At 40.0% G+C, this 23,745-nt stretch overlaps 1 protein-coding gene across 3 annotated transcripts; it reads left to right on the top strand.

Annotated features, from left to right (window-relative positions):
- The first annotated feature begins 668 nt into the window (after positions 1-668).
- On the top strand, positions 669-23,743 carry E2f5 (E2F transcription factor 5). Of its 3 annotated transcripts, XM_085836021.1 has the most exons (9): positions 933-1,054; positions 3,129-3,199; positions 8,958-9,067; positions 9,795-9,958; positions 18,474-18,515; positions 20,119-20,183; positions 21,131-21,398; positions 22,597-22,641; positions 23,071-23,740. In XM_085836021.1, exons 4-9 carry the CDS (start codon positions 9,934-9,936, stop codon positions 23,178-23,180), a joined length of 555 nt encoding a protein of 184 aa, XP_085692147.1. In that variant the 5' UTR covers positions 933-1,054; positions 3,129-3,199; positions 8,958-9,067; positions 9,795-9,933; the 3' UTR covers positions 23,181-23,740. The 3 variants fall into 3 exon arrangements, with proteins under 3 accessions (XP_085692146.1, XP_085692145.1, XP_085692147.1); XM_085836020.1 differs by lacking the exon at positions 3,129-3,199 and having other exon boundaries at positions 669-1,054; positions 23,331-23,743; XM_085836019.1 differs by lacking the exon at positions 3,129-3,199 and having other exon boundaries at positions 669-1,054; positions 23,071-23,741.
- The last annotated feature ends 2 nt before the right edge of the window (positions 23,744-23,745 follow it).

Raw genomic sequence — 23,745 nt, 5'->3', positions numbered from 1 at the left:
TGTAAACTTTTATTTATTTACATTCCAAATGTTGCTCCCCCCTTCCAGGTAGCCCCTCCAAAAGTTCTTCATCCCATACCCCCTTCCCTTTGTCTCTGAGAGGGTGCTCCCCACACTACCTCCACCCATCTTACCCACCCAAGGTGTTGAAGATTTTAATCCTGAGTCTCAAGTTTGCAAGTAAAAAATGTGGGAGCACATTTCCTCCTCTCATATCTGTGATCTTACTATCGAGCCATAGTTTACGATATCACTAAATCACAAGATGCTGCGATTGTCTCAATAATAGAATTATTGGGGAGCAAAAGAGTATAATTTTGTAAAGAACATTAAAGGCAGGTAAGGAAAGAGCTGGGGGTCTACTGCCTTCACCGTCAAGGCTTAGGTCCTTCTGTTTGCACAAAAGGCTTTGGGAAGGACTGAAGGTCAGAGTCCCAAAACCTTCCGGGACGCGGCGGTCTCCTATTTATGCGAAGATGAGCCTTACAATGCTTGCAACTGATTTGGGTGCAGAAGAGACACCAGGGATGAGCGCTCTCAAGGCGGACCGAAAGCAAGCTCGACCTTAGGGCTGCTCGCCTGAGGGAACCCGACTGCCCCGCCCCTCCGCGGAGAGTGCGTTACTAGGCAACGCCGCGCGGCGTCACTTCCTGCCATTTAAACTCGGGCCCACCCTCGCGGCGCTGGCCGCTCGTGTGAATCCGCGCGCTCTGTGGTGCCGTGCGCGAGCCGCGCAGCTCCGGGCACTGGTGGACGCGGGGCGCGCCGTGGGCGGGGAGCGGAGTCCGCGCACCTCCTCTGCCGGTGGCGGAGCGGCTCCTCGCCAGAGGACAGCAGGGCCGCGGCGGTGATGGCGGCGGCGGAGCCCACGAGCTCTGCTCAGCCCACGCCGCAGGCCCAGGCTCCGCCGCCGCCGCATGGGGCGCCATCCTCGCAGCCGTCCGCGGCGCTCGCGGGGGGCAGCAGCCGGCACGAGAAGAGCCTGGGCTTGCTTACCACCAAATTCGTGTCGTTGCTGCAGGAGGCGCAGGACGGCGTCCTGGATCTCAAAGCGGTGAGCGGGGATGGGGAGGGCGAGGCCCGCCCGAGGGTGCTGGGTCCACCACCCACACTGCGCCGAGACTCCGGACCCGGAGGGGCCGGGATGGATGCGCGGGCCCCACCGACCGGCCACCGCGCGGCCCTGGCCACAAAGGAGCACCCGGAGCGAGCGCCCAGGAATTCGCGCTCTGCTCTGGACTCACTTAAGGACCGCTCTGCAGAACTTCATTCCTGTTTTGAAGAACTTTTATGCCAGTTCTTCGGAATGAAAGAGAAAACTTTCCACACCTCCGCTAAAGTAGTAGTTTTTAGAAGGGGAAATTCTTCATCGGGGATTAAGAATTGGGAAGTAAGATTGGATTTGTTGGCTTACTTTAGAATCTTTCAACTTTCTAGACCTGAGATTTGCGGTCACACAGAGAGGGGTCATTTTGTGCCGTTCAGACTAAGTGGTGAAATTACTTAGTAAGCTTTATCTGGTTTTATAAGGATGTTTGCTTCGTTCTTTGCTATGGTTCGGATTTTTTCAAACAACAACGTCCATTTAAAGCTGTTCAGTCATAGTGATTTAACCGTTCCTGGCAAGACTTGGAAAGATTCCACAGCGCAGGGAGAGGGGAACAGTATGGGATCGTGGGAATTAAAATTCAGCTAGTACATGGAGGTTCAGAAAGAGCCAATACTTTAAAAATAAACAAAATTGCTAGTTTACAGTCACAGCGAATAGCCTCTTATGACTCCTCACAGCTCCTGGCTTGAAGCTATTACCATCCTCAAGACCATGGGTGGCCAAGGCATAGGAAATAGGAGTCTTAATGGGAGAAGCCTGCCTTCCAGAACTCTGCTGAGTGTCCTGTCGTGGCCCAGTGGGAGGCGCTGGCTTGTTGGCACTTGGATTCCCCCCTTTTCCTGGGTATAGATGCCAGTTAGTGTCGGTTCATATTTGGAAATGTTACTCCTGGGACCTTTTCCCACTTTTATTCCCCCCACCCTACCCCCACCTCTTCTTTCCCTCCTCTAATGGGCATCTACAGTACTCAAATTGTATTGAATTCAAATGGTACGGTTTCCAGTTTCACTGGCATTAATGAGGTCAGCAGAGAAACACCTGATGCTACAAAACACCCATTGAAATCTGCTGTTTAAAGTTAAATTCAGCTGTAGTGGATGACTACATTAAAAAATTCAGAGAGTTTCGGGGCTTTCCGGGTAAACGTGGGATTTGATGGTTTGTCCTGAAACATGCTCAAACCTCGGAAAATGATTTCTAGATTTAGTTGTTTGACTTACTTAACATGTATGGCAGCAGGTTCTGGCATTAAATAGCAGAAGTCTGATATTCAAAAGTCTTTCTGTTATCTGGATCTATCCTAAAGATTCAAAGAATTCTGTAGTAATAAATAATTACTTAAAATAATAAGTAATGACTTACTGTATACCTTTCTTTTGGCTAGGTAGAAAAACATTTTACTTATGCATACTTTTTATGTATATAAATACATATAAAACCATATGTATAAAAATGGCTTACACTGAAGTATTTATCCCTCGTGATGCTTCTTATAGTACATCATTGTGAAATATTAAGATATTCTAATAATACATGTTAAAAGATTTACAATAAATTTCTAAGTGGAAGTTTTAAAACGTGCACTTTATTTTTTATAATAGAATCCTTCATTTTTGTGAAAATCATAAATATAGAAATATATTAATTTTTTTCATTAAATACCCTGAGTGGCCATTAAATATTCAAGACTAGCTGATAAGCCTAATATTCCCATCCAAATGTGTGCCCGATACACTAAACTTAGGTAAGCTCTGGGTTAGGTCTGCTAAGTGAGATTGGACATTTGAAACTGGACTGTTACTTTCTATGCTGTATTGCCTTTAAGAACTAGTAAGTTCTTGAAAATAAACTTTTATATATCTGTTTGCAGTGGATCCCTTTTGTGTAAAGAAGAAATGCATCATTTTACACCCTTAGAGTAAACTGACATGTTAGGTGATGGGCATCTGTCTGAAAAGGAGAGCACTGATGGCAGATTCTGTAGAAACAGATTAAACTAGTTTTTATTTTCCTGTAGCTTAATCACTGAACTGTTAAGGAGTGTGAGTGTCTGTTGCTCTGAAAATTCCTGTTCTGTTCACTTTACAGGTGAGTTTCTATGTTTCATTGGCCATTTTAATGCCACCTTGAAATTTGCAAGGACAGTGTGGATTGTGTATGTTGTGTTATTATTATTTAAGTTACAGATTACCTGAATGACACCTAAGTATTCTCTCTCAGAACTAGTCACATACATAACAAATGACCTAAATGATCAGCACTTAGAACAGACATAATTAGACGGTAACAAGGTTTTGGAGGTAATTGGCATGAGGAAGGATGTCAGGAGCTCAGCAAGCCTGCATTGTTTCCTTAGGATTCTCAGGCCAGCCCTCACTCCTGTGGATTGAAAGTGGGCTCCAGAATAGGTATTTGTGTAATCTGTGGTCATGTCAGTGTTATTCAAATAGTCAGAAGTTGGGCAACTCAGATATCGTTCAGTGGGTAATCAAATGAGGTTCAGTGAGTGACTGTTCTGTTTTTTTAGAAAGAAAATTCTGACATGTACAGCAGAAATGACCCTTGTGCATGTTATACTGAAAATAGACAAATGCTGTACGATTCTTTTGTAAGCGTTTCGAGTATGAGTATGTGTGCACTTCATTTGTTTGTGGAGGCTGCAGAGGCCATAAGATGGCATCAGATGCCCTGGATTGGAGTTACAGGTGGTTGAGAGCCACCATGTGTATGTACACTGGGAATTGAATCTAGGTCCTCTGGAAGAGCAGCCAGTACTCAACCTGCTGATCCACCTCTTCGTTCCTTACTGTATAATTCTTACTTGAAGTATTTAAGAGTACTCAGCTTCTTAGAGACAAAGCAGGAGTGTGTCTGCCAGAAGATAAGGCCGTATCGAATGAAAATTGATTAATGGGTTACAGGCTGAATTGTGCTCATTTCTTGGTGCTCTCCCAACCCCCACTCATTAAAGTGGAACTGCATTTGAAGGAAGGTCCTTAAAAAGAAGTCTGAGTTAAAAGACAGTATCAGGATGTGCCCTTATTACATCTGATTGGTGTCCCTATGGCAGCAAATTAAAATACACATAGCAGAGGATTTCACACATAGATCATGTGAGACTTCAACAAGAGGGGAAAAGATGGAAGCTGAGGGAAGAACAGTGTCAGATAAGGGGTGTCAAATGAGAAGAGATTAAATATAATGACAGATATCACAGTGAAACTTTTCTTTATATACCAGCCAAAATAATAATTATATAAAAGGATTTTCAAACTATACAATTTTGTTTCTAGGCGAACATTCTCTAGAGATTTCAGAGGCTTACTGATTTTCCTAATTAAACACTATGAAATGTCTTTTGTTCTCTTTTGATTATTTGTTGGTGACCTGTATAAGAAAAATAGAAATGAATTTTCTCAGAAAAATGTAAAGCTTTTATATATCAGAATACATAAAGTACAGTAGCAGGCAGAGTAGTCAACACAGGCGGTGCGGTGTGTTCAGGTGCAGTTTCTCTGCAGTACAGCATTGCTACAGATTGAAACACACTGACAGTAAATGATGCTGCTTCTTGGGCCCTTAGTGTCAGCAGTTCTTCCGTATTTCATTTCCTTGTTGTTTTATGGCCCCTACAGGCCCATTAGAAACAAAGTGGCCTCTCCCAGGAATTTTCTCTTGCCCTCACCCTAAGTACTCCTGTTTCTTCACCAGCTTATAACATTGTAACATCTCCAGTGTAAATGACCTTCTCTCCTTGCCCTTCTCTGTGTGGTGTGTGTGTGTGTGTGTGTGTGTGTGTGTGTGTGTGAGAGAGAGAGAGAGGGGGGGGGGGAACATGTTTGGCAAGTACTGACACTACTCTTTGGAACATTCTTTCTTTTTAAAGATATATTCACTTTCTTTTTTTCCTTTTAGAAATGTGTTTATTTGTACTGTTGTTTTGCCTCATGTGTCTCTGCATACCACCTGCAGTGAAAATGCATGAAAATCAAAACAGGTGGTTGGGTTCCCTGGAGCTGGAGTTACCCATGCTTATTATCACCCTTGTGGATGCTAGGAATCAAACCCACATCTTCTGAAAGAGCAACAAGTGCTTCCCTTAATGCCTAACCTATTTCTTAAGCGCCCATTGTTTAATGTTTTAAACACTATTTTATGAGATATTGTCAGCATAGGCATAAACTTAAGTATATATGCTTTTTTCAATAAGCAAAAAATATAAATTAAAATTTCTGCTTTTATGCCATTTTTTTAATCTCCTCTTTATGGAACCTGTAGACAAGTTGTACTTGAATTCCCTATTCAGTACAAGGTTATAACTGAATTGTGCATTTTAAATTACATAAAACTTGTGTAATAAGTTTGTTTCATGAATAAAGATTAAAGTCTTTTTTTGTTTATTGGGTTTTTTTGGGGGGTGGAGGGTTGGTTTTTTCGAGACAGGGTTTCTCTGTGTAGCCCTGGCTGTCCTGGAACTCACTTTGTAGACCAGGCTGGCCTCAAACTCAGAAATCTGCCTGCCTCTGCCTCCCAAGTGCTGGGATTAAAGGCGTGCGCCACCACGCCCGGCCATTGTGGTTATTCTTTAGCCTTTGGGTTTTTGTGTAAAATGAGAACATCTACTTTGCAGAGTCATTGTGAGCTTTACCTTAGACAGTGTTATGATTTACCACCACAAGTACCTTGGCAAGTCAGAGCCAAGGTGTGCTGCAGCGATCACACTGTGCAGCAGATCTCACGTGAGGGGTCTGTTGGGGACGTGGCGCTTACAGAGGCTGCCTGTGAGCGAGCGAGGATAGAGGGGAAAGAGCAGGAAAAGAAGGCACTGGCATTTTAATAGAGGGTATAGCATAAGTTCATAGGGAAAATCTCCACCTCACAGCAACAGTGGAAATGTGTTGCATTTTGGTGACTGATAACATGCTACTGTCACTCAGTTACTGAAGGTGAACTCAGGAGTGGCATTTTCCAACATTATTTTTTTCTTACTTTTTTGTCTGTTTGTGCTAGTGTCTGCTTGTGGAAGTCAGCGCCTTTGCATTGTGAGCTGTCCCACATGGCTGCTAGAAATTGAACTTAGGTCCTCCAGGAGAACAGCGAGCACTCTTAACTGCCGAACCATTACTTCAGCCCTCCTCATTCTTTTTTGTGAAATTTCTTTGATTTTTATACAGCATTGCTGTTAGAATGCTTAGATTTTGAATTCTGGTTATGATCTTAATGTAAATTTCTAAATCTTAATCATGCATCGAATGCACATTTGTTACCTATTGTGAATAAAGAACTTGCTTTGTAGGTAGAGAATTTGAAGTACAGGACGATATTTGAACTTGTTTTTTACGTGACACCCCTTTAAATGGAATATTGTGGCACTTAGGTCCTGCCATATTGGTCCTAGTGCATTGTTTATTTCGCCTGCCTACCTGGTAACAGCTTTCCAAGTTTGAATACTATTCTGTCTGTAGACATTATTTGCCTCCCATTTGTGAGACAGTCTTTAAAAACAACTAATATTTAAAGGGGAGATAGTTTTCTTCCAAAGGATTGTCTTAGGGTTTGTTTATTTTTACTATAAACTGAGTTGTGTGATAGATGCAACTTTTGTGCCTTTCTTTATAGTTCCCTTTTTTGGCTATCAAGTCCCACTATAGAAAATGTAATCTTTTAAGATAAACCTGATGTCCTGTTTGCTAGCCACAGTATAGAAAGTTGGGATGCGGGTGATGATTCCGATCCCTGCCCACCTGCTTGGTACACCTGAGCAGTTTGAGGGCTGGAGAGAAATGCAGTGATGTCACATGCAGTCATCTGAGTGAGAATGAGCCCTGTAGGCTTAACTATCTGAACACTTGGGCCCCACTTGGTGGCACTGTTTGGGAAGCTAAGGGGGGCAGCCTTGCTGGAAGAAGAACAGTACTGCCAGCAGTATGAAAGGAAAAGGCCTCTGCCACAGCTGTTTGTGCGCTTTACTTGAAGCTTGTGTTTGAAGATGTGAACCCTCGGCTTTCTGCTCTGGCTAGTGTGCCTTCCTTGCTGCCTGCTGCCATGCCTCCCTGCCATGATGGACTCTTTTTATCTTTTGGAGCCATAAGGAAAAATAAACACACACACTCTCACTCTCTCTCTCTTTTTTCTTTTTTTTGTTTTTTCGAAACAGGGTTTCTCTGTGTAGCCCTGGCTGTCCTGGAGCTCACTTTGTAGACCAGGCTGGCCTCGAATTCAGAAATCCGCCCACCTCTGCCTCCTGAGTGCTGGGATTAAAGGCATGCGCCACCACGCCCAGCCAAAATAAACTCTCTTAAATTGCTTTGGTCATGGTGTTTTATCACAGCATCAGAAAAAACAACTAATAGGTTAAAGTTCCTTTTAAATGCAGGACACTCACTTTGAGGGCACTGCCTAGTACTCCTTGTGCACTGCCCACTATTTTACGTCAGTATTTCACTTTCTCCTCTCATCCGGTCCCTTTACCCCAAAGCTGATGAGAAAATCAGACATAGTGGGAAGGAAATATCTGCTCTATTTTGTCTACTAATGAGTCTGTATTTGCACTTAGCCCAGTGCCGGGCAGTTACTAATATGCCTTCCCTCTGCTTCATAACAATCTCCTTAATTACTGTCCTTGTTCCCTTCTGTGTTATTACCTCTTTCTTTGTCAAATTAGCCATGTCAGCATACAAGTTGAAATAGCACCTGTCTTTAAAAGAGAAAAAAAAAAAAAAAACTTCTTGGAGACCAGACAACTCCTGTAGCTATGGCCTTCCATCTCTGTTCCTTGTTGCAGCAAGACACTTGAAAGACTTTGACTTTGTATCTTTCCTTCTGTTCTTAAAGTTTCTCCACGAGATCCCACTCCCCCTGACAGAATAGTTCTGATCAGGGGAATCGGTGCTCTCTGAGACTGCCTCACTACCATGCATGGCAAGTTCATCCTTACACTCCCTTCCTTTGGTTCCACTGTTCCTGTAAGCATGACGCATTGTATCTGTCAGGGTGCTTTCATTTTTCACACACTTTGTAACCATGTTAGGTGGATCTTGTGGATTCCACCTGTTCCTTAGATGTCTGTCACCTGAAGGCAATCCAGTTGATGTCTAGCTTGTGCCTCCCTTATAGTTTTGGCCTCTCCTCCATGACATAGGCTCTTTTGTCCAGTGATCTCCTTTTGGATGTTACAGTCTCTAAGGTTAAGTTCCTGACTTCTATCACGTCAATATTTTGTTACTCTAACATTCTCTAGACTTCTTAGGGAAAAAACTACCAAGTTTTTTGAAAACATTGCTAGAATCACCACTATGTTACAGATTTTTATTTCTTACTAATTTAATACTGCTGGGATGGAATAATTATCCATGCTTTGTTATGCGCTTGTAAAATACAAATTATTAAATAAGTTCATAATTTGTATATATAATTCTGGATCTCCCTATTCTTTAATTGCCAAAAGGCCCAGATATGTAAGAATAAGGCTGCCTTTTGATGAGATTCTTCTGAATAAAGAAGTAGAAAGTGACAAAGACTGAAAATTAGTAGTTCTTCTTCAGCTTAGTACATAAATTGACAAGGAATTCTACTATGTTCTCTTATTTTTGATGGCCTTTTGTTATGACCTTAATTTTTTTTTCTTCTCTCCAACATCTGCTAATGTTTAAGTGGAGTAATTTCTCTGGTATTGGCAAAGTCTGGGAAGTACTTCAAATGTATCTAGCTACTGTTCTGAAGACACTGAGTGGGTCAGATTTGGGATTAGACCCATGTTGTGACCTTGACAGTCAACATTCTCTTTGACTGTAATGTACAGACATATTGACTACTATGCTTTCTTTGTTTTCTTTGTCTTAAACAGGCTGCAGATACCTTGGCTGTGAGGCAAAAGCGAAGAATTTATGATATCACCAATGTCCTAGAGGGAATTGATCTAATTGAAAAAAAATCAAAGAACAGTATCCAGTGGAAGTAAGTCACAAACTTTACTCAAACACTATACCTGATAGAAATCAAACTTTAAAGTTTTCTTTCTCCCAAATGCTCAGTTTTAGTCCTGTACTTACACGAGGCCTGGCTTCCAGGGGACAGACCTTGGCCCTGCCTCTCTGCCCACTGTGGGCTGGATGTCTCCTTGCCCTCTCCACTGCTTGATGGATTAGCCATGATGCGGTTGCTTGCTTATGATAAATACTTTCTGTTTTTAAAAGTACTTCCTTTGGCCTTCGCCTTTTCCTTTGTTAGAATTCTGCCCAAATACCAGAAGTTAGAATTAACTTTACCAGCGCCTTATTGTACACTAGGAGAGTTTTAAATTTAACTATTAGAGCTGAAATGATGTATTTATTATTATGGGCATTGGTATTTTGCCTGCATGTATGTTGTGTGAGGGCACCAGATTTTCTGACAGGCAGTTGTAAGTTGGCATGCAGTTGCTGGGAATAGAACTGTGTCCTCTGGAAAAGCAGTCAGTAGTGCTCTTAACTGCTGAGCTATTTCTCTAGACCCCTGTCAGTAAAATTTCTAGCAAGTGTGTTTAGAGCTTTGGTGTTTAAATTTTGTAAGGTTTATAATGTTTGATTTTCAGAAGAGTGTAAACTCATTTTGATTAACCTATAGGTCAGTTTTATTACTATAAAAGTAAAATGATATTAAATAGGAGTCTTATCCTGTGAGTATTTCTTCTCATGCTTTTAAGGGGTGTAGGTGCTGGCTGTAATACTAAAGAAGTTATAGATAGATTAAGGTGTCTTAAAGCTGAAATTGAAGATCTCGAATTGAAGGAAAGAGAACTTGACCAGCAGAAGTTGTGGCTACAGCAAAGCATCAAAAATGTGATGGAAGACTCCATTAATAACAGATATCCTTCTGAGTAAGTTATATATATAAGACGCATAATTATATATACAGTGCTTCTTTAGTCTCAAGTGAGTTATCTGCTTATGGAGTTAAGTTTTACAAATGAATATAGCATTTTATAATTTTCTAATAAGTTAGACTAGTATTTTTTTATTTTACAATGAGAAGAGGTTTAAAATTTTATTTTTTTTAAGATTAGATTGAATTTTTGTTTTTTCTATTTAATCTTTTTTTTTCACACTGCAAATTTTATCTATCTCCTGGTCCGCCTTCTGACTGTTCTCCACCCCATACCTCCGCCCAACCACCTGTTTCCACGAGAATGTCCCCAGTCCCCACTCCTCAACCCCCCACCCCACCAGACCTCTAAACTCCCTGGGACCTCCTGTCTTGTGAGGGTTAGGTGCATCTTCTCTGACTGAACCCAGACCCGGCAGTCCTCTGCTGTATATGTGTTGGGGGCCTCATATCAGCTGGTGTATGCTGCCTGGTTGGTGGTCCAGTGTCTGAGAAATCTCTGGGATCCAGGTTAATTGAGACTGCTGGACCTCCTACAGGGTTGCCCTCCTACTCTGCTTCTTCCAGCTTTTCCCTAGTTCAACCACAGAACAGCAGCTTCTGTCCATTGGTTGAGTGTAAATATCTGCATCTGACTCTTTGAGCTGCTTGTTTGGTCTTTCAGAGGGCAGTCATGATAGGTCCAGTAATAGTATCAGGCCTTGGAGCCTCCCCTTGAGCTGAATCCCACCTTGGGCCTGTCACTGGACCGCCTTTTCCTCAGGCTCTTCTCCATTTTTGTTCCTGCAGTTCTTTCAGACAGGAATAGTTATAGGTCAGATTTTGACTGTGGAATGATGGCAAACCTATCCCTCACTTGATGCCCTGTCTTTCTGCTGGAGGTGGCCTCTACAAGTTCCCTTTCCCAACTGTTTCACCTAAGGTCCTTCCTTTCCTTTTGAGTCCTCAAAGTCTCTTACCTCCCAGGTCTCTGGAAGGTTCCCCCACCTCATACCTCCCAAGGTTGTCTGTTTTATTCTTTCCACTGGCCCTCAGAGTTTCAGTCCTTTTCCCCCACCCAATACCCCAACTCCTCCCCCATATCCTTTCCCACCCAGGTGCTTCCCCCTCTCCTCCCTGTGATTGCTTTCCTCTCCCTCCCGAGTGGGACTGAGGCATCCTCACTTGGGTCCTTCATCTTGTTGACCTTTTTGAGTTTTGAGGACTGTATCTTGGGTATTCTGTACTTTGGGGGGGGTGTCATATCCATTTACTAGTGAGTACATACCATTCATGTCCTTCTAGGTATGAGTTTCCTCACTCAGGATGATATTTTCTAGTTCCATCCATTTGCATGCAAAACTCAGGATGTCCTTGTTCTTAAAAGCTGAATTACTATTGTGTAAATGAACCACATTTTCTGTATCTAGTCTTCCTTTGCAGGACATCTGGGCTGTTTTCAGCTCTGGCTATCACAAACAAAGCCACTGTGAACATAGTGGAACACATGCCCCTGTGGCCTAGTAGGGCATCTTTTGGGTATATTCCCAAGAGTGATATATGGCTGAGTTTTCAGATAGATCTATTTCCAATTTTCTGAGGTTTCTGATTTCCAGGGTGGTTGTACCAGTTTGCAATCCCACCAGCAATGGAAGAATATTCCTCTTTCTCTACATCTTTGCCAACATGTAGTGTCACCTGAGGTTTTGATCTTAAGACATTATGATTGGTATAAGGTGGACTCTCAGAGTCTTTTTGTTTTGCATTTCTCTGATCACTAAGGACTTTAAACATTTCTTTAGGTGCTTCTCAGCCATTTGAGACTCCTCTGTTGTGAATTCTCTGTTTAGTTCTATACCCCATTTTTTGATTGGGTTGTTTTGTTTCTTCGTTAGCTTCTTGAGTTCTTTGTATATTTCGGATATTAGGATATGTAGGGTTAGTGAATATTATTCCCCAATCTGTAGGTTGCCAATTTATCCTATTGACTATTTCCTTTGGCTTACAAAAGCTTTCCAGTTTGATGAGGTCCCATTTATCAATTCTTGATCTTAGAGCATGGGTCATTGGAGTTCTGTTTAGGAAATTCCTCCCCCCAACCCCCACCCACCTACCAAGCCAATGGTTCTCAGGCTCTTTCTCTTCTATTAGATTTTCTCTTCTATTAGATTCAGTGTATCTGGTTTTATGTTGAGGTCCTTGATCAACTTGACTTGAGCTTTGTACAAGCTGACAAATATGGATCTATTTTCATTTTTCTACACCAGCACCATTTGTTGAAGATGCTTTCTTTTTACTATTGTATATTTTTGCTTCTTTGTCAAAGTGTCCCCATAAGTATGTGGTTTTTATTTCTGGGTCTTCAATTCTATTCCATTGATCAACTTGTCAGTCTCTGTACCAATACCATGCAGCTTTTATCACTATTGCCTTGTAGTATAGCTTGATATCAGGGATGGTGATTTCCCCCAACAGTTGTTTTATTGTTAAGAATTGTTTTCGATGTTATTCTGTGTTTTTTTGCCTTTCCAGATGAATTTGAGAATAGCTTTTCCCATGTCTTTGAAGATTATATTGAGATTTTGATGAGGATTGCATTGAATCTGTAGATTGCCTTTGGTACAGTAGCCAGTTTTACTATGTTAATTCTACCAATTCATGGGCGTGGGAAATATCTTCATTTTCTGAAATCTTCTTCGATTTCTTTCTTGAGAGACTTGAAGTTATTGTTATACAGATCTTTAACTTGTTTGTTAGAGTTACCCCAAGATATTTTATATTATTTGTAGCTATTGTGAAGGGAATTGTTTCCCTAATTTCTTTCTCAGCCTGTTTATCATTTGTTTATAAAGGAAGGCTACTGATTTATTTGAGTTAAGTTAATATCTGGCCACTTTGCTGAAGGTTTTTATCAGCTGGGGAAGGTCTCTGGTAGAGGTTTTGGGGTTGCTTATATATACTATCATATCATCTACAAGTAGTGATACCTTTATTTCTTCTTTGCCAATTTCTATCCCCTGGATCTGTTTTTGCTATCTTATTGTCCTAGCTAGCACTTTGAGTACTATATTGAATAGATACGGGGAGAGCGGGCATCCTTGTCTTGTCCCCAATTTTAGTGTGATTGTTTCATGTATCTCTCCATTTAATTTGATATTGGCTGTTGGTTTGCAGTAAATTGCTTTTATTATATTTAAGTATGGGCCTTGAATTCCTGATCTCTCCAATACTTTTAACATAATGGGGTGTTACATTTTGTCAAATGTTTTTTCTACATCTAAGGCGATGATCATGCGATTTTTTTTTTTTAAATTTCAGTTTGTTTATATAGTGGATTACATTAATAGATTTTCATATGTTGAACCAACCTTATATCCCTGGGATGAAGCCTACTTGATTGTGGCGAATAATGGTTTTGATGTGTTCTTGGATTCAGTTTGCAAGAATTTTATTGAGTACTTTTACATCAATATTCATAAGTGAAATTGGTCTGAAGCTCTCCTTTTTGGTTGCATCCTTGTGTGGTTTAGGTATCAGAGTAATTGTGGCTTCATAGAATGAATTACATAGTGTTCCTTCTGTTTCTATTTTGTGGATAGTTTGAGGAATATTAGTATTAGGTCTTCACCAAAAGTCTGGTAGAATTCTGTACTAAATCCCTCTGACCCTGAGCTTCTTTTGGTTGGGAGGTTTTTAATGACTTCTTCTATTTCCTTGTGTGGTATGGGCCTGTTTAGATAGTTTACTTGCTCTTGATTTAACTTTGGTATGCAGTATCTATCTTGAAAACCACCCAGTTTATCTAGATTTTCCAGTATTGCTGAGTACAGGTTTTTGTGTAGGATCTGATGTGGTTGTTTTTTAATTTCCTCCATTTCTGGTGTTATGTCTCCCATTTCATTTCTGATTTTGTTAATTTGGATACTGCCTCTGGGCCCTTTAGTTAGTTTGGCTAGCGGGTTATCTATTTTGTTGATTCAAAGAACTAGCATCTGGTTTTGTTGATCTTTGTTCTCTTTTTTTCTATTTGGTTGATTTCCTTCCTGAGTTTGACTATTTCCTGAGGTCTCCTCCTCTTGGGAGTGTTTGCTTCTTTTTGTTCTACAGCTCTAAGGTTTGCTGGTAATTTGCTAGTGTAAGATCTCTCCAGTTTCTTTACCAAGGCACTTAGTGCTATAAATTTTTCTCTTAGCACTGCTTTCATTGTATATCCCATAAGTTTGGGTATGTTATGTCAAGATTTTCATTGAATTCCAGGAAGTCTTTAATTCCTTTATTTCTTTCCTGGTCAAGTTATCATTGAGTAGAGAATTGTTCAGTTTCTACTTGTATGTAGTCTTTCTGCTGTTTTTGCTGTTACTGAAGACCAGCCTTAGGCCATGATGATCTAATAGGATGCATGGGATTATTTCAATCTTTTTATATTGGTTGAGGGTTGTTTTGTGACGAATTATATGGTCAATTTTGGAGAAAGTTACATGGGGTGCTGAGAAGAAGGTATATTCTTTTAAGATAAAATGTTCTATAGATATATGTTAAATCCATTTGGTTCATAACCTCTATTAGTTCCACTGTATGTTTCTCTTTTAATGACCTGTCCATTAGTGAGAGTGGGGGGTTGACGTCTCCCACTATTATTGTGAGGTGCAATGGGTGCTTTGAGCTTTAGTAAAGTTTCTTTTATGAATGTGAATGCCCTTGCATTTGGGGGATAGATGTTCAGAATTGAGAGCTCATCTTGGTAGATACTTCCTTTGACTAGTATAAAGTGTCCTTCCTTGTCTTTTTTGATAACGTTTGGCTGAAAGTCTAATTTATTGGATATTAGAATGGCAACTCCAGCTTGTTTCTTCGAATAATTTACTTGGAAGAACATTTTCCAGCCTTTTACTCTGAGATACTGTGTTTCTTTGTTACTGAGGTATGTTTCTTTGTTACTGAAGTGTGTTCCTTGTATGCAGCAAGTGCTGGATCCTGTTTGCATATCTGTTAGCTTATGTCTTTTTATAGGTGAGTTGTCCATTAATATTGAGAGAGATTAAACAGATGACTGTTAATTCCTGCTATGTTTGTTTTTTAGGTGGCATGTGCATGTGGTTCTATCCTTTTGGCTTTGTTGTGAGATGATTAATGTCTTTTCTTTGGTGTTGGAGTTTTCCTAGTAGACCCCCTCTAGGGCTGGATTGGTAGATAGATACTGTTTGAATTTGATTTTGTCTTCAAATATTTTGGTTTTTCCATCTATGTTGATTGCGAGTTTTGCTGGGTATAGTAGCTTGGGCTGACATTTATGTTCTCTTAGAGTCTGCATGACCTCTGACCAGGCTTTTCTGGCTTTCAGTGTCTGTGTTGAGAAGTCTGGTGTATTCTGATAAGTCTAACTTTGTATGTTACTTGGCCCTTTACCCTTGCAACTCTTAATATTCTTTCTTTGTTCTGTGCATTTAGTGTTTTATTATGTGACTAGAGGATTTTCTTTTCTGGTCCCATTTATTTGGTGTTCTATAGGATTCTTGTACTTTTATGGCATTATCTTTCTTTAGGTTGGGGAAGTTTTCTTCTATGGTTTTGTTGAAGACAGTCTCAGGTCCTTTGAGCTGAAATCATCATTCTCCTGTATTCCAGTTATTCTTATGTATGGGCTTTTCATTGTGTCCTGAATTTCCTGGATGCTGTGGGTTAGGAGTTTTTTATGTTTTGAATTTTCTTTGCCAGTTGTGTCGATCTCTTCTACCATATCTTCTATACTTGAAATTCTCTCCTTTATCTCTTGTATTCTGTTGGTAATACTTACATTTGTGATTCCTGACCTCTTTCCTAGGTTTTCCATTTCCAGCTTTGACTCCATTTGTGTTTTATTGTTTCTACTTCCACTTTTAGGTCTTGGTCCGATTTATTCAATTCTTTCACCTATTTGTGTTTTCCTGTATTTCTGTTGTGCCCAGTTTGTAAAAACCCCAGAGAGACCACCAGGAATCTCAACGCCAGTGTAAACATGTGAGGGTGTTTATTCAAGCTCTAGCTTGGGCCAACAACCCTCCTGATGGAACAGGAAGGAGAGTGAACCCCCAGGTCTAGGTGAGGGCGGTTTATAAAGGAAAAAAAAATGCAAGCAGGGGTTTCCAACCCTTGGCATTACATGAGAGGATAAAGAAATGTTGGTCTTTAAGCTAATTGGTTTACAGCACCTGGTTAAACCACAAGGAGGAAGCATACATCCAAAAGGAGCACCTTGACCTGGGAAGACTTATGTTTTCTTAGCCCACTCTGTTGTTACCAGCTAGCAGCAGCTGCTGTGTCTATTTTGAAACTGCTAGGGACATTTTGTGATTTTTTTTTTTTTTTCTCAGACCTCAAGGGAGGGAGCCATGCCTCTAAGTTAACTTAGAATGGAGAAAGAAGAAATTGGAGTTTTATTCTTTTACCTCAGTCCCTTCATTTCTTTAAGGGATTTGTTTCCTCATTAAGGGCTTCTACCTATTTAGCTGTGTCTTCCTTAAGAATTATTTATCTTCCTTAAAGGACTTTATTATCTTCATGAGATAGGATATTAGGTCAGCTTCCTGATTTTCAGATGTGTTGGTGTATTCAGGGCTTGCTGTGGTGGGAGAACTGGGTTCTGATGATGCCCACATATATTGGCTTCCCTTGCTTATGGTCTTGCACTTGCCTCTCACCATCTGATTATCCCTGGTGTTTGCTCTTCTGGGTGACTCTCTGGAGTCTGCCTCTTTTGTCCCTAGGTTGCTTCAGGTCTCCTGGTAGGCCTGCAGCCCTGGCTCTAGCAGATCTCCTGTGAGGCTTTCAAACTGTTGGGTCTTGAGAGGAGCTGTGGAGCTATTCTCCAGTGGGGCCTATGGGCTGTGGTTTGTATCCCTGTGTGCAGCAGATCTCCCAGGGTGCTTCAGTCTGTGGAGTCTACAGGGGAGCAGACTAGCTAACAGTCTGTCCCAGCAGAAAGGATCAGCCAGAAGGGGAGTAGAATTTAGCAGACAGAGGTTTTGGGGTGTGATGGGTCCTGAGTCCACTGTGCTCCCAGTGGTAGCTCTGGGACTTAGGAATGGTCCTTACCTAAGTCTGAGTGCAGCAGATCTCCTGAGAAGCCTCATAGACTAGTATTTTTAACATACTATCATTTTAAGTTGTATGTATTAACATATTTGTGTTGTAATGAGGCGAGAAAGATACATACTTTCAGTGTACCAACAGACAGAATGCAGTATTGTGGCTTAGGACAGAGAGAGCTCTGTGAATATTGTTATTGTAAAGTTCCTTAAATAATTATGTTTAGTTCTGAGGCAGTAAGGACTGAGCAGTTTTCAGTTTTGAAAAATTACTCTGAGTTTAAAGGAATGCTGCCTAATGTTATCCCAAGAACGGTTATTGTGATGTGGTCAATGTGTTCTTTACACATCGCCATCTTTCCTTAAAGACCTTGCAGATGTCTTTTGTGTGCTTGTTTACCTGTACTTTTTGTTTTGTTGGGTTTTCGAGACAGAGCTTCTCTGTGTTGCCCTGGCTATCCTGGAAGTTACTGTGTTGACAAGGCTGGACTTGAACTCTTGCCTCTGCCTCCCAAATGCTGGATTAAAGGCATGTTCCACCATCCCCTGTAATTTTTTGGAAATTTTGTAGTTTACCTTTATTCACCTCACAGAAATATTTGAGTAAGGCATACAAAGCATTCCTTCTGTTGTCTTATTTGTGTGGGGGCAAGAGCTCCATACTCATGTTAGACCAGTGGGGATTTTCAAGCTGTGTTCTGTGGAACCCAAAATTCAGAAACCATTGACGTGATCTAGAATTTGTTGCTCTGGTTTGTAATGATACAAGATTTTTGACCATACCCAAGTCACTATGATTTAGCCAAATCTTAGAAACGGCAAGGGCTCATCCAGGAGAATCATACTAGTAGATTATTCAGTCCTAAACTATATGAACCTCCATCTGACCACACATCCAAGATGCAATAATCCTATGCCTTCCTCATCCCAGGCAACCTGGGAGCCAATACAGTAAAGAGTTGGTCAAGATTATTTAAAGTAACCACTTCTGAAATGGTTTTCTTTCTCCACCTTGATTTTTAATATGAAGACCCTAACTAACAACAGCTCTGGACTAATGCTTTCTCCTGACTTCTAATCATACCATTCTATTTCCCATGTGAACCTGTGACAATTTTGTCTCTAGGAGTTAGGAGCCTCTTTTTGTAGCCATTTAATTCTAATAAAAGATGGGTTACCCAGAATAATTGAGCCTGCTCTCTGCCAGTGTTGATGCTCTTTCCCATCCATTCTGTGTACACACACCATACGTGTGTGTGTATGTGTATCCCCATCATACTCCAGAAGTCCTCAGAAATCATGAACCAGAATCACTACTTAAAAAGTTGTATTTTGTTTGTGTGACCATGTTGCAGTTTGTGTGACTTGATTCACTGGATTTCAATTTGGCATTTAGGTATAGTAAAATGTATAGTCCTTGATATAAATGTTGTTCCTTAACTCTTATGACAGTACATTTTCTTATGTAACTCATGAAGATATCTGCAATTGCTTTCATGGTAAGTACTGTATATCTTTTTATTCTTATTTATTTTTGTTTTTTGGAGACAAAGTTTTTCTGTGTAGACAAGGCTGGCCTCTAGGTCAAAGATTTGCTTCCTAGAATTAAAGGCATGGGCCACTACCACCTACTATATTTTTTGAACAACCTGTAGATTCTCACAATTCCCCGTACACTCAGCCTGTTGGTATTTTCAGGAATCGGGAATATTTTTTGCCTTACTCTACAGCAGTGTGTTGCTAGATTGCTTCTGTTTCTCTATTTATGGCAGTAACCTCTTTCACAGATTTTATTTCATGTGTGGGAGGGCAGGGCAACCAAGGGACAAGGAACTTAAATCAGCAGGACTTAACAGGCTTTTGAAGCTTAGGCTGGATATAGGGAATGTGAAACATAAGGATTGTCATGGAACTCTACAGTAAGTAGTAATCACAAGTGAAACCTGGTGAGCAAAGTGATCTGAATCTGTTTTATAATCTTGTTCTTAATCCTGCTCCCTCTTCTGTGTCCCGTGTTTACTGCTTGAAGCGACAGTGTGATGATATATTCACTAAAGTGAAGGATACTACATCCAAAATTGTGAAATAAAACTCTATGCCTGTTTATATTATGCATATTTCAAAAGATAGCATGTGTGATGCCCAGGCAGAGTGATCAACTGGCCAAGTTATCATTTCATATACAAACTGAATTTCAATGAAAAGACTATTGGTAAGACAAATGCCCTTGTCCTATTTTACCAGCACAGTTTTTATGCATCTTAATGAAGTTTGAGGAAAGCTTTATTAATCTGAAATTGCATAAGCTCTGTAGTATATGGCTTCAAAATAGGTTTGAGGATAACCTGTTATACTCTATCATACCTAGTCTTTAGTGTCCTTTTATTTAAATGGTTTAACTGCTTTAAGAGATAGTATTTATATGAGACTAAAAGGTTGTATAGTCTCCGAATATACAGAACACCAAGTAAAACAAAATAAGGATCAGGAAATTTAGTGAGAATAGCTAATTCTGAGAATGTGAGTCTATGAGCTGACGTGTCTTCATTTTATGTGCAGGGTGCAGCAGGGTGGTGTTATGGCCTTCATTTTATTGACTCTGACATCATCGGGCCTAGGTTTCTGATTGTTTTTTTAAGACAGGGTCTCAGGTTGGCCTCAAACTCTTTCTGTAGCCAAGGATGACCTTCTGGTCCATCCTGCCTCTTCTCCTTTGCACTGGAATTACAGGCATGTGCCATGACTATGACCCATGACTTACCTGGTGTTGAGGATAGAACCCAACCCAAGGCTCTTTTAGTAGGCTGGCACTCTACCAAATGAGACGAGCCTGTATTTGGTGGGTTTTTTTTGTTGTTGTTTTGTTAAGATAAATTCTCAAGTAGCCCGTGGTGGCCTAGAACTCACTGTTTTGCAAAGGTTATCCTGGGATTCTTAGTTCTCTTGCCCTCACCTCCCAAGTGTTGAGATTAAAAGCATGCACCACCTAACCTGGTATCCTGGGACTAAACCTACACTTCTGGTTTCAGATCTCCCATTCTTACAACATTGCTTTGATCTACAGCATTCCTACAGTTGTTAAGTATTTATTTATTTTGCCAGGTGATACACTGTTGGCCATTCAGGCACCTTCTGGTACACAGCTGGAAGTACCTATTCCAGAAATGGTATGTAGCACAGCTGTTATAGAAATGGTATGTAGCATAGCTGTTATACAAGTGAAGGAAAAAAAAAGAGCTACTGTGCTACTGTCTTAAGAGAGACAAATGTGTTTTTTGAGCCAAACAAGAACTTTTGGAATTTGAACATTTTTGAGTTATTGCTATTAAGATATATATCTAAAAACATTGATATCTAAATTCGAACATCTACAATACCTTGGTAAAAATGGCTGAATGAAATCTGTACTTCTCTTCTCCCCTAATCTAGAAGTATTTAGGTATTTACATTATTATTTGTTAAAGCCTCAAGAAGCAAATTACCTTTTTGAAAAAATTTTTTCTTACCTATATAGAAAATCAACTTAGTTGTCTTTTGGCTGGTGGGTGGAAAAGTTTTGGTTTGTGAAGTTTGTAAATTCAAACAGGATGTTGAGATTACCAGTCGTGGTAGTTTACTTCGGAGATTGGAGTTGATGCATGTGGAGAAGCTATAGAACATTACTGAGCACCACCAGGTAACATCACAGACAGTGAAGTGGATGGCAGTGGACCCATGTTATAATTGTCCCAGCAAGTGAGACTGAGGTTTGAAGCCAACCTGGACAACGTAGTAGTAAAAGGCTACCAAATATTGATGAAAGGGTGTGGGGGGGCGGGGGGGGGGGGAGGAAAGAAATAGAAGGAAAGGGGAATGGATGGGACCTGTTAATTGTGTAGAATTCTACAACTACTTCTTTGATAATTACCATTTGAGCAAAATTTACCATTTAGGCACAAGTTAGGATTCCTGCTTTACTAAAGTCAGTTTTTGAGTTTTTCATGTGTTGTAACCAAGTGACTTTGTCCTGTGAATTTAGGTGTTAGATCCTAATGACTTTCCTAGTCTTCACTTGAATCTTTCAAGTTAGCTAGGTGTTATTAATATTGACTTGTTTATACCCAATACTTCACAGGGACAGAATGGACAAAAGAAATACCAGATAAATCTGAAGAGTCACTCAGGACCTATCCATGTGCTACTTATAAATAAAGAATCCAGTTCATCTAAGCCAGTGGTTTTTCCTGTCCCCCCACCTGATGACCTCACACAGCCTTCCTCCCAGGCCTCAACTTCAGTGACTCCACAGAAATCCACCATGGCTGCTCAAAACCTGCCTGAGCAGCACGTTTCCGAAAGAAGCCAGACTTTCCAGCAGACACCAGCTGCAGAAATATCTTCAGGTTGGTAGAGAGGCTTTGGTGTAAAAACTTCACATGAATACATGAAATACTATATGAAACAGCTCAGAGAACTATCCTGAATTTGTCATATCTGAGGCAAAATAACCTTACTCTATAGTCTATATGCCTGTCACTAGAGTAGATATTAGGAAGATTTTATGGCATATTCTTTCTATATTGCTAGACATATACGTGTGTGTATATATGTACATAATGTGCATGCGTGTATGTATACTTATATACATTACAGAAATATTCAGTTACAATGTTTAGAACTTTTATGTCTGAGCAAATACAAACATCACTGCAAATGTTAAAAGCTTATATATACAACTTTGAGATTTCACAATGAATAATGAAGCTAGAAAGATTTTACTGATCTTTGACACAGATCAGTTTTAAGCTGTGTTGCCTATGTTATGTATATCTTGCTTCTTTTTGTAAGTATTTTTACACTAGAGCTGAAGAGCTGCAAGAGAAAAAGTATAGTCTTTAAGAAAGTACTAATTAATTTCAATTTAATTGGAATATATAAGGCAAACAAACTGTATATGCTTTAGATTAAATCCAGTTGGGCTTCCACAGAAAATTTTAAAAGAACAATAGCAAACTTAGAGAACTGAGTATTTTCTGTGTATCATTCAGCATAAAGAAAGCTCTTGGGGCCACATTAGACATTTTGAGTATCAGATGAAAATGCTAATAAACCAGTTAAGATTTGTACATGAGAAAGTAGAAGTTAGAGTTGTGCAGTGATGAGCATGGAGTAGGCGGATTTGGAAACTTTAGTTTTGGAAATCATAAGGTAGCCTTTCAGGAGCTTCAGAGACAGAAAACTAGATATTTGCACTTAGTGGAGAGAACATTAATGCTAGAATAGAGTGCTAAGGGGGATAGGAAAAAGAAGTAATAAGCAGATATGAGAAATACTGTTTAGGCAAAGTAAGTTTTGATGTATAAGATACAGAGATAGACTGAACAGGAGAAATGTTGTTGAGTGAGTAGAATTATATCACACTTGTGACAGTTGTTTTAGAGGAAAGGGGAAGCTTTGCCTCTCCATCTTTAGTTTGGTGCCAAGAAAGTAGTAGGTTCTTTCCACGTTCTAGGACTTTTACCTTTATTCTGTCTGCAAACTAGTAATGTGACTATCACTATTGAAATTTAATTGCCCCTATTACACTTATGTTTCCAACAGGATCTATTAGTGGAGACATCATTGATGAACTGATGTCTTCCGATGGTAAGTTGAAAAGTTTTACTACTGGAGATACATTATTAGAGTTTAAATGTCATGTGACTCAATATTAAAGTGTAGAATCTTTTAGAATTTTTATTTACTTGCATTTTAAGAGAAAGAACCCATAAGGAATACTTACCACATTTATTGACAACTATTCGCACACTGGACCAGGAGTATATGTCACAATCAATAGTTTTGTATGTACTTTTACTACATGTAATTTCATGCTGCCCACCTGAATCACTGAACTATGACTAACATTAGTCAGGGTGCTTTTTGAAATGTATGAAATAATTATTATAAGTCAACTATCTGTAGTTTGCTATTTAATGGGCTCTTATGCAAGTTTTGGACTAAGCTGTGAGAAATTCTCTGTTAATCATAATTCCTATAGAAGCCAACTCTAACAGTGAGACTTTTCCTTTGCAGTGTTCCCTCTTTTGCGGCTTTCTCCTACCCCCGCAGATGACTACAACTTTAATTTAGATGAGAATGAAGGAGTTTGTGATCTGTTTGATGTTCAGATACTAAATTATTAGATTCCATGGAAACCTGGGACTGTTATCTACCTCTATAACATTTTAGAACTCTTTAATAACCTAAGTATTTAAAATTATGAATGTAACACCTTTTTAGTTCACTGATTCTGAAGTGTTCTTCCCTAACATTTAATTTTTTACTTCACAAAGCTTGAAAGGGCTCTGGCTGCGTCTGGGGAGCAGAGGTAATGATTACCTGTCCAGCAGCGTGCCCCTGCAGTGATCACATTCAGTCTCATTGAGTAGCTTCCTCTCCTGAGAGGGCAGTTACAGCAGGCTCCAGTTCATCAAAACAAAACACTGTCCAGAAGATCACTTATCTGTCTTACGTTCTGCCGCAAAGCTGTTTCTATGTATCCTTCAAACAGACACTCACTGCCATATACAACGTGAAGGATATCACTGTTAAGTGAACAGATTTGGTGAAGTGCCTTCTGTTTTAGCACTTTAAACCTATCAGTTTGTTGACTTCTGACATTCCACTTTCCTAGAGTACAGGAAAGATCTGTTTATGTAGTTTGATTTTAAAATGTGCCAATGCCTGTACATTAACAAGATTTAAAGA

Source organism: Mus caroli, unplaced genomic scaffold, assembly GCF_978045245.1.
Source record: "Mus caroli unplaced genomic scaffold, Mus_caroli_1 scaffold_3, whole genome shotgun sequence".
Lineage (NCBI taxonomy): Eukaryota > Metazoa > Chordata > Mammalia > Rodentia > Muridae > Mus > Mus caroli.
Note: the sequence above shows the minus strand (reverse complement) of the source record. Positions and strands in the feature narration are given on the sequence as shown.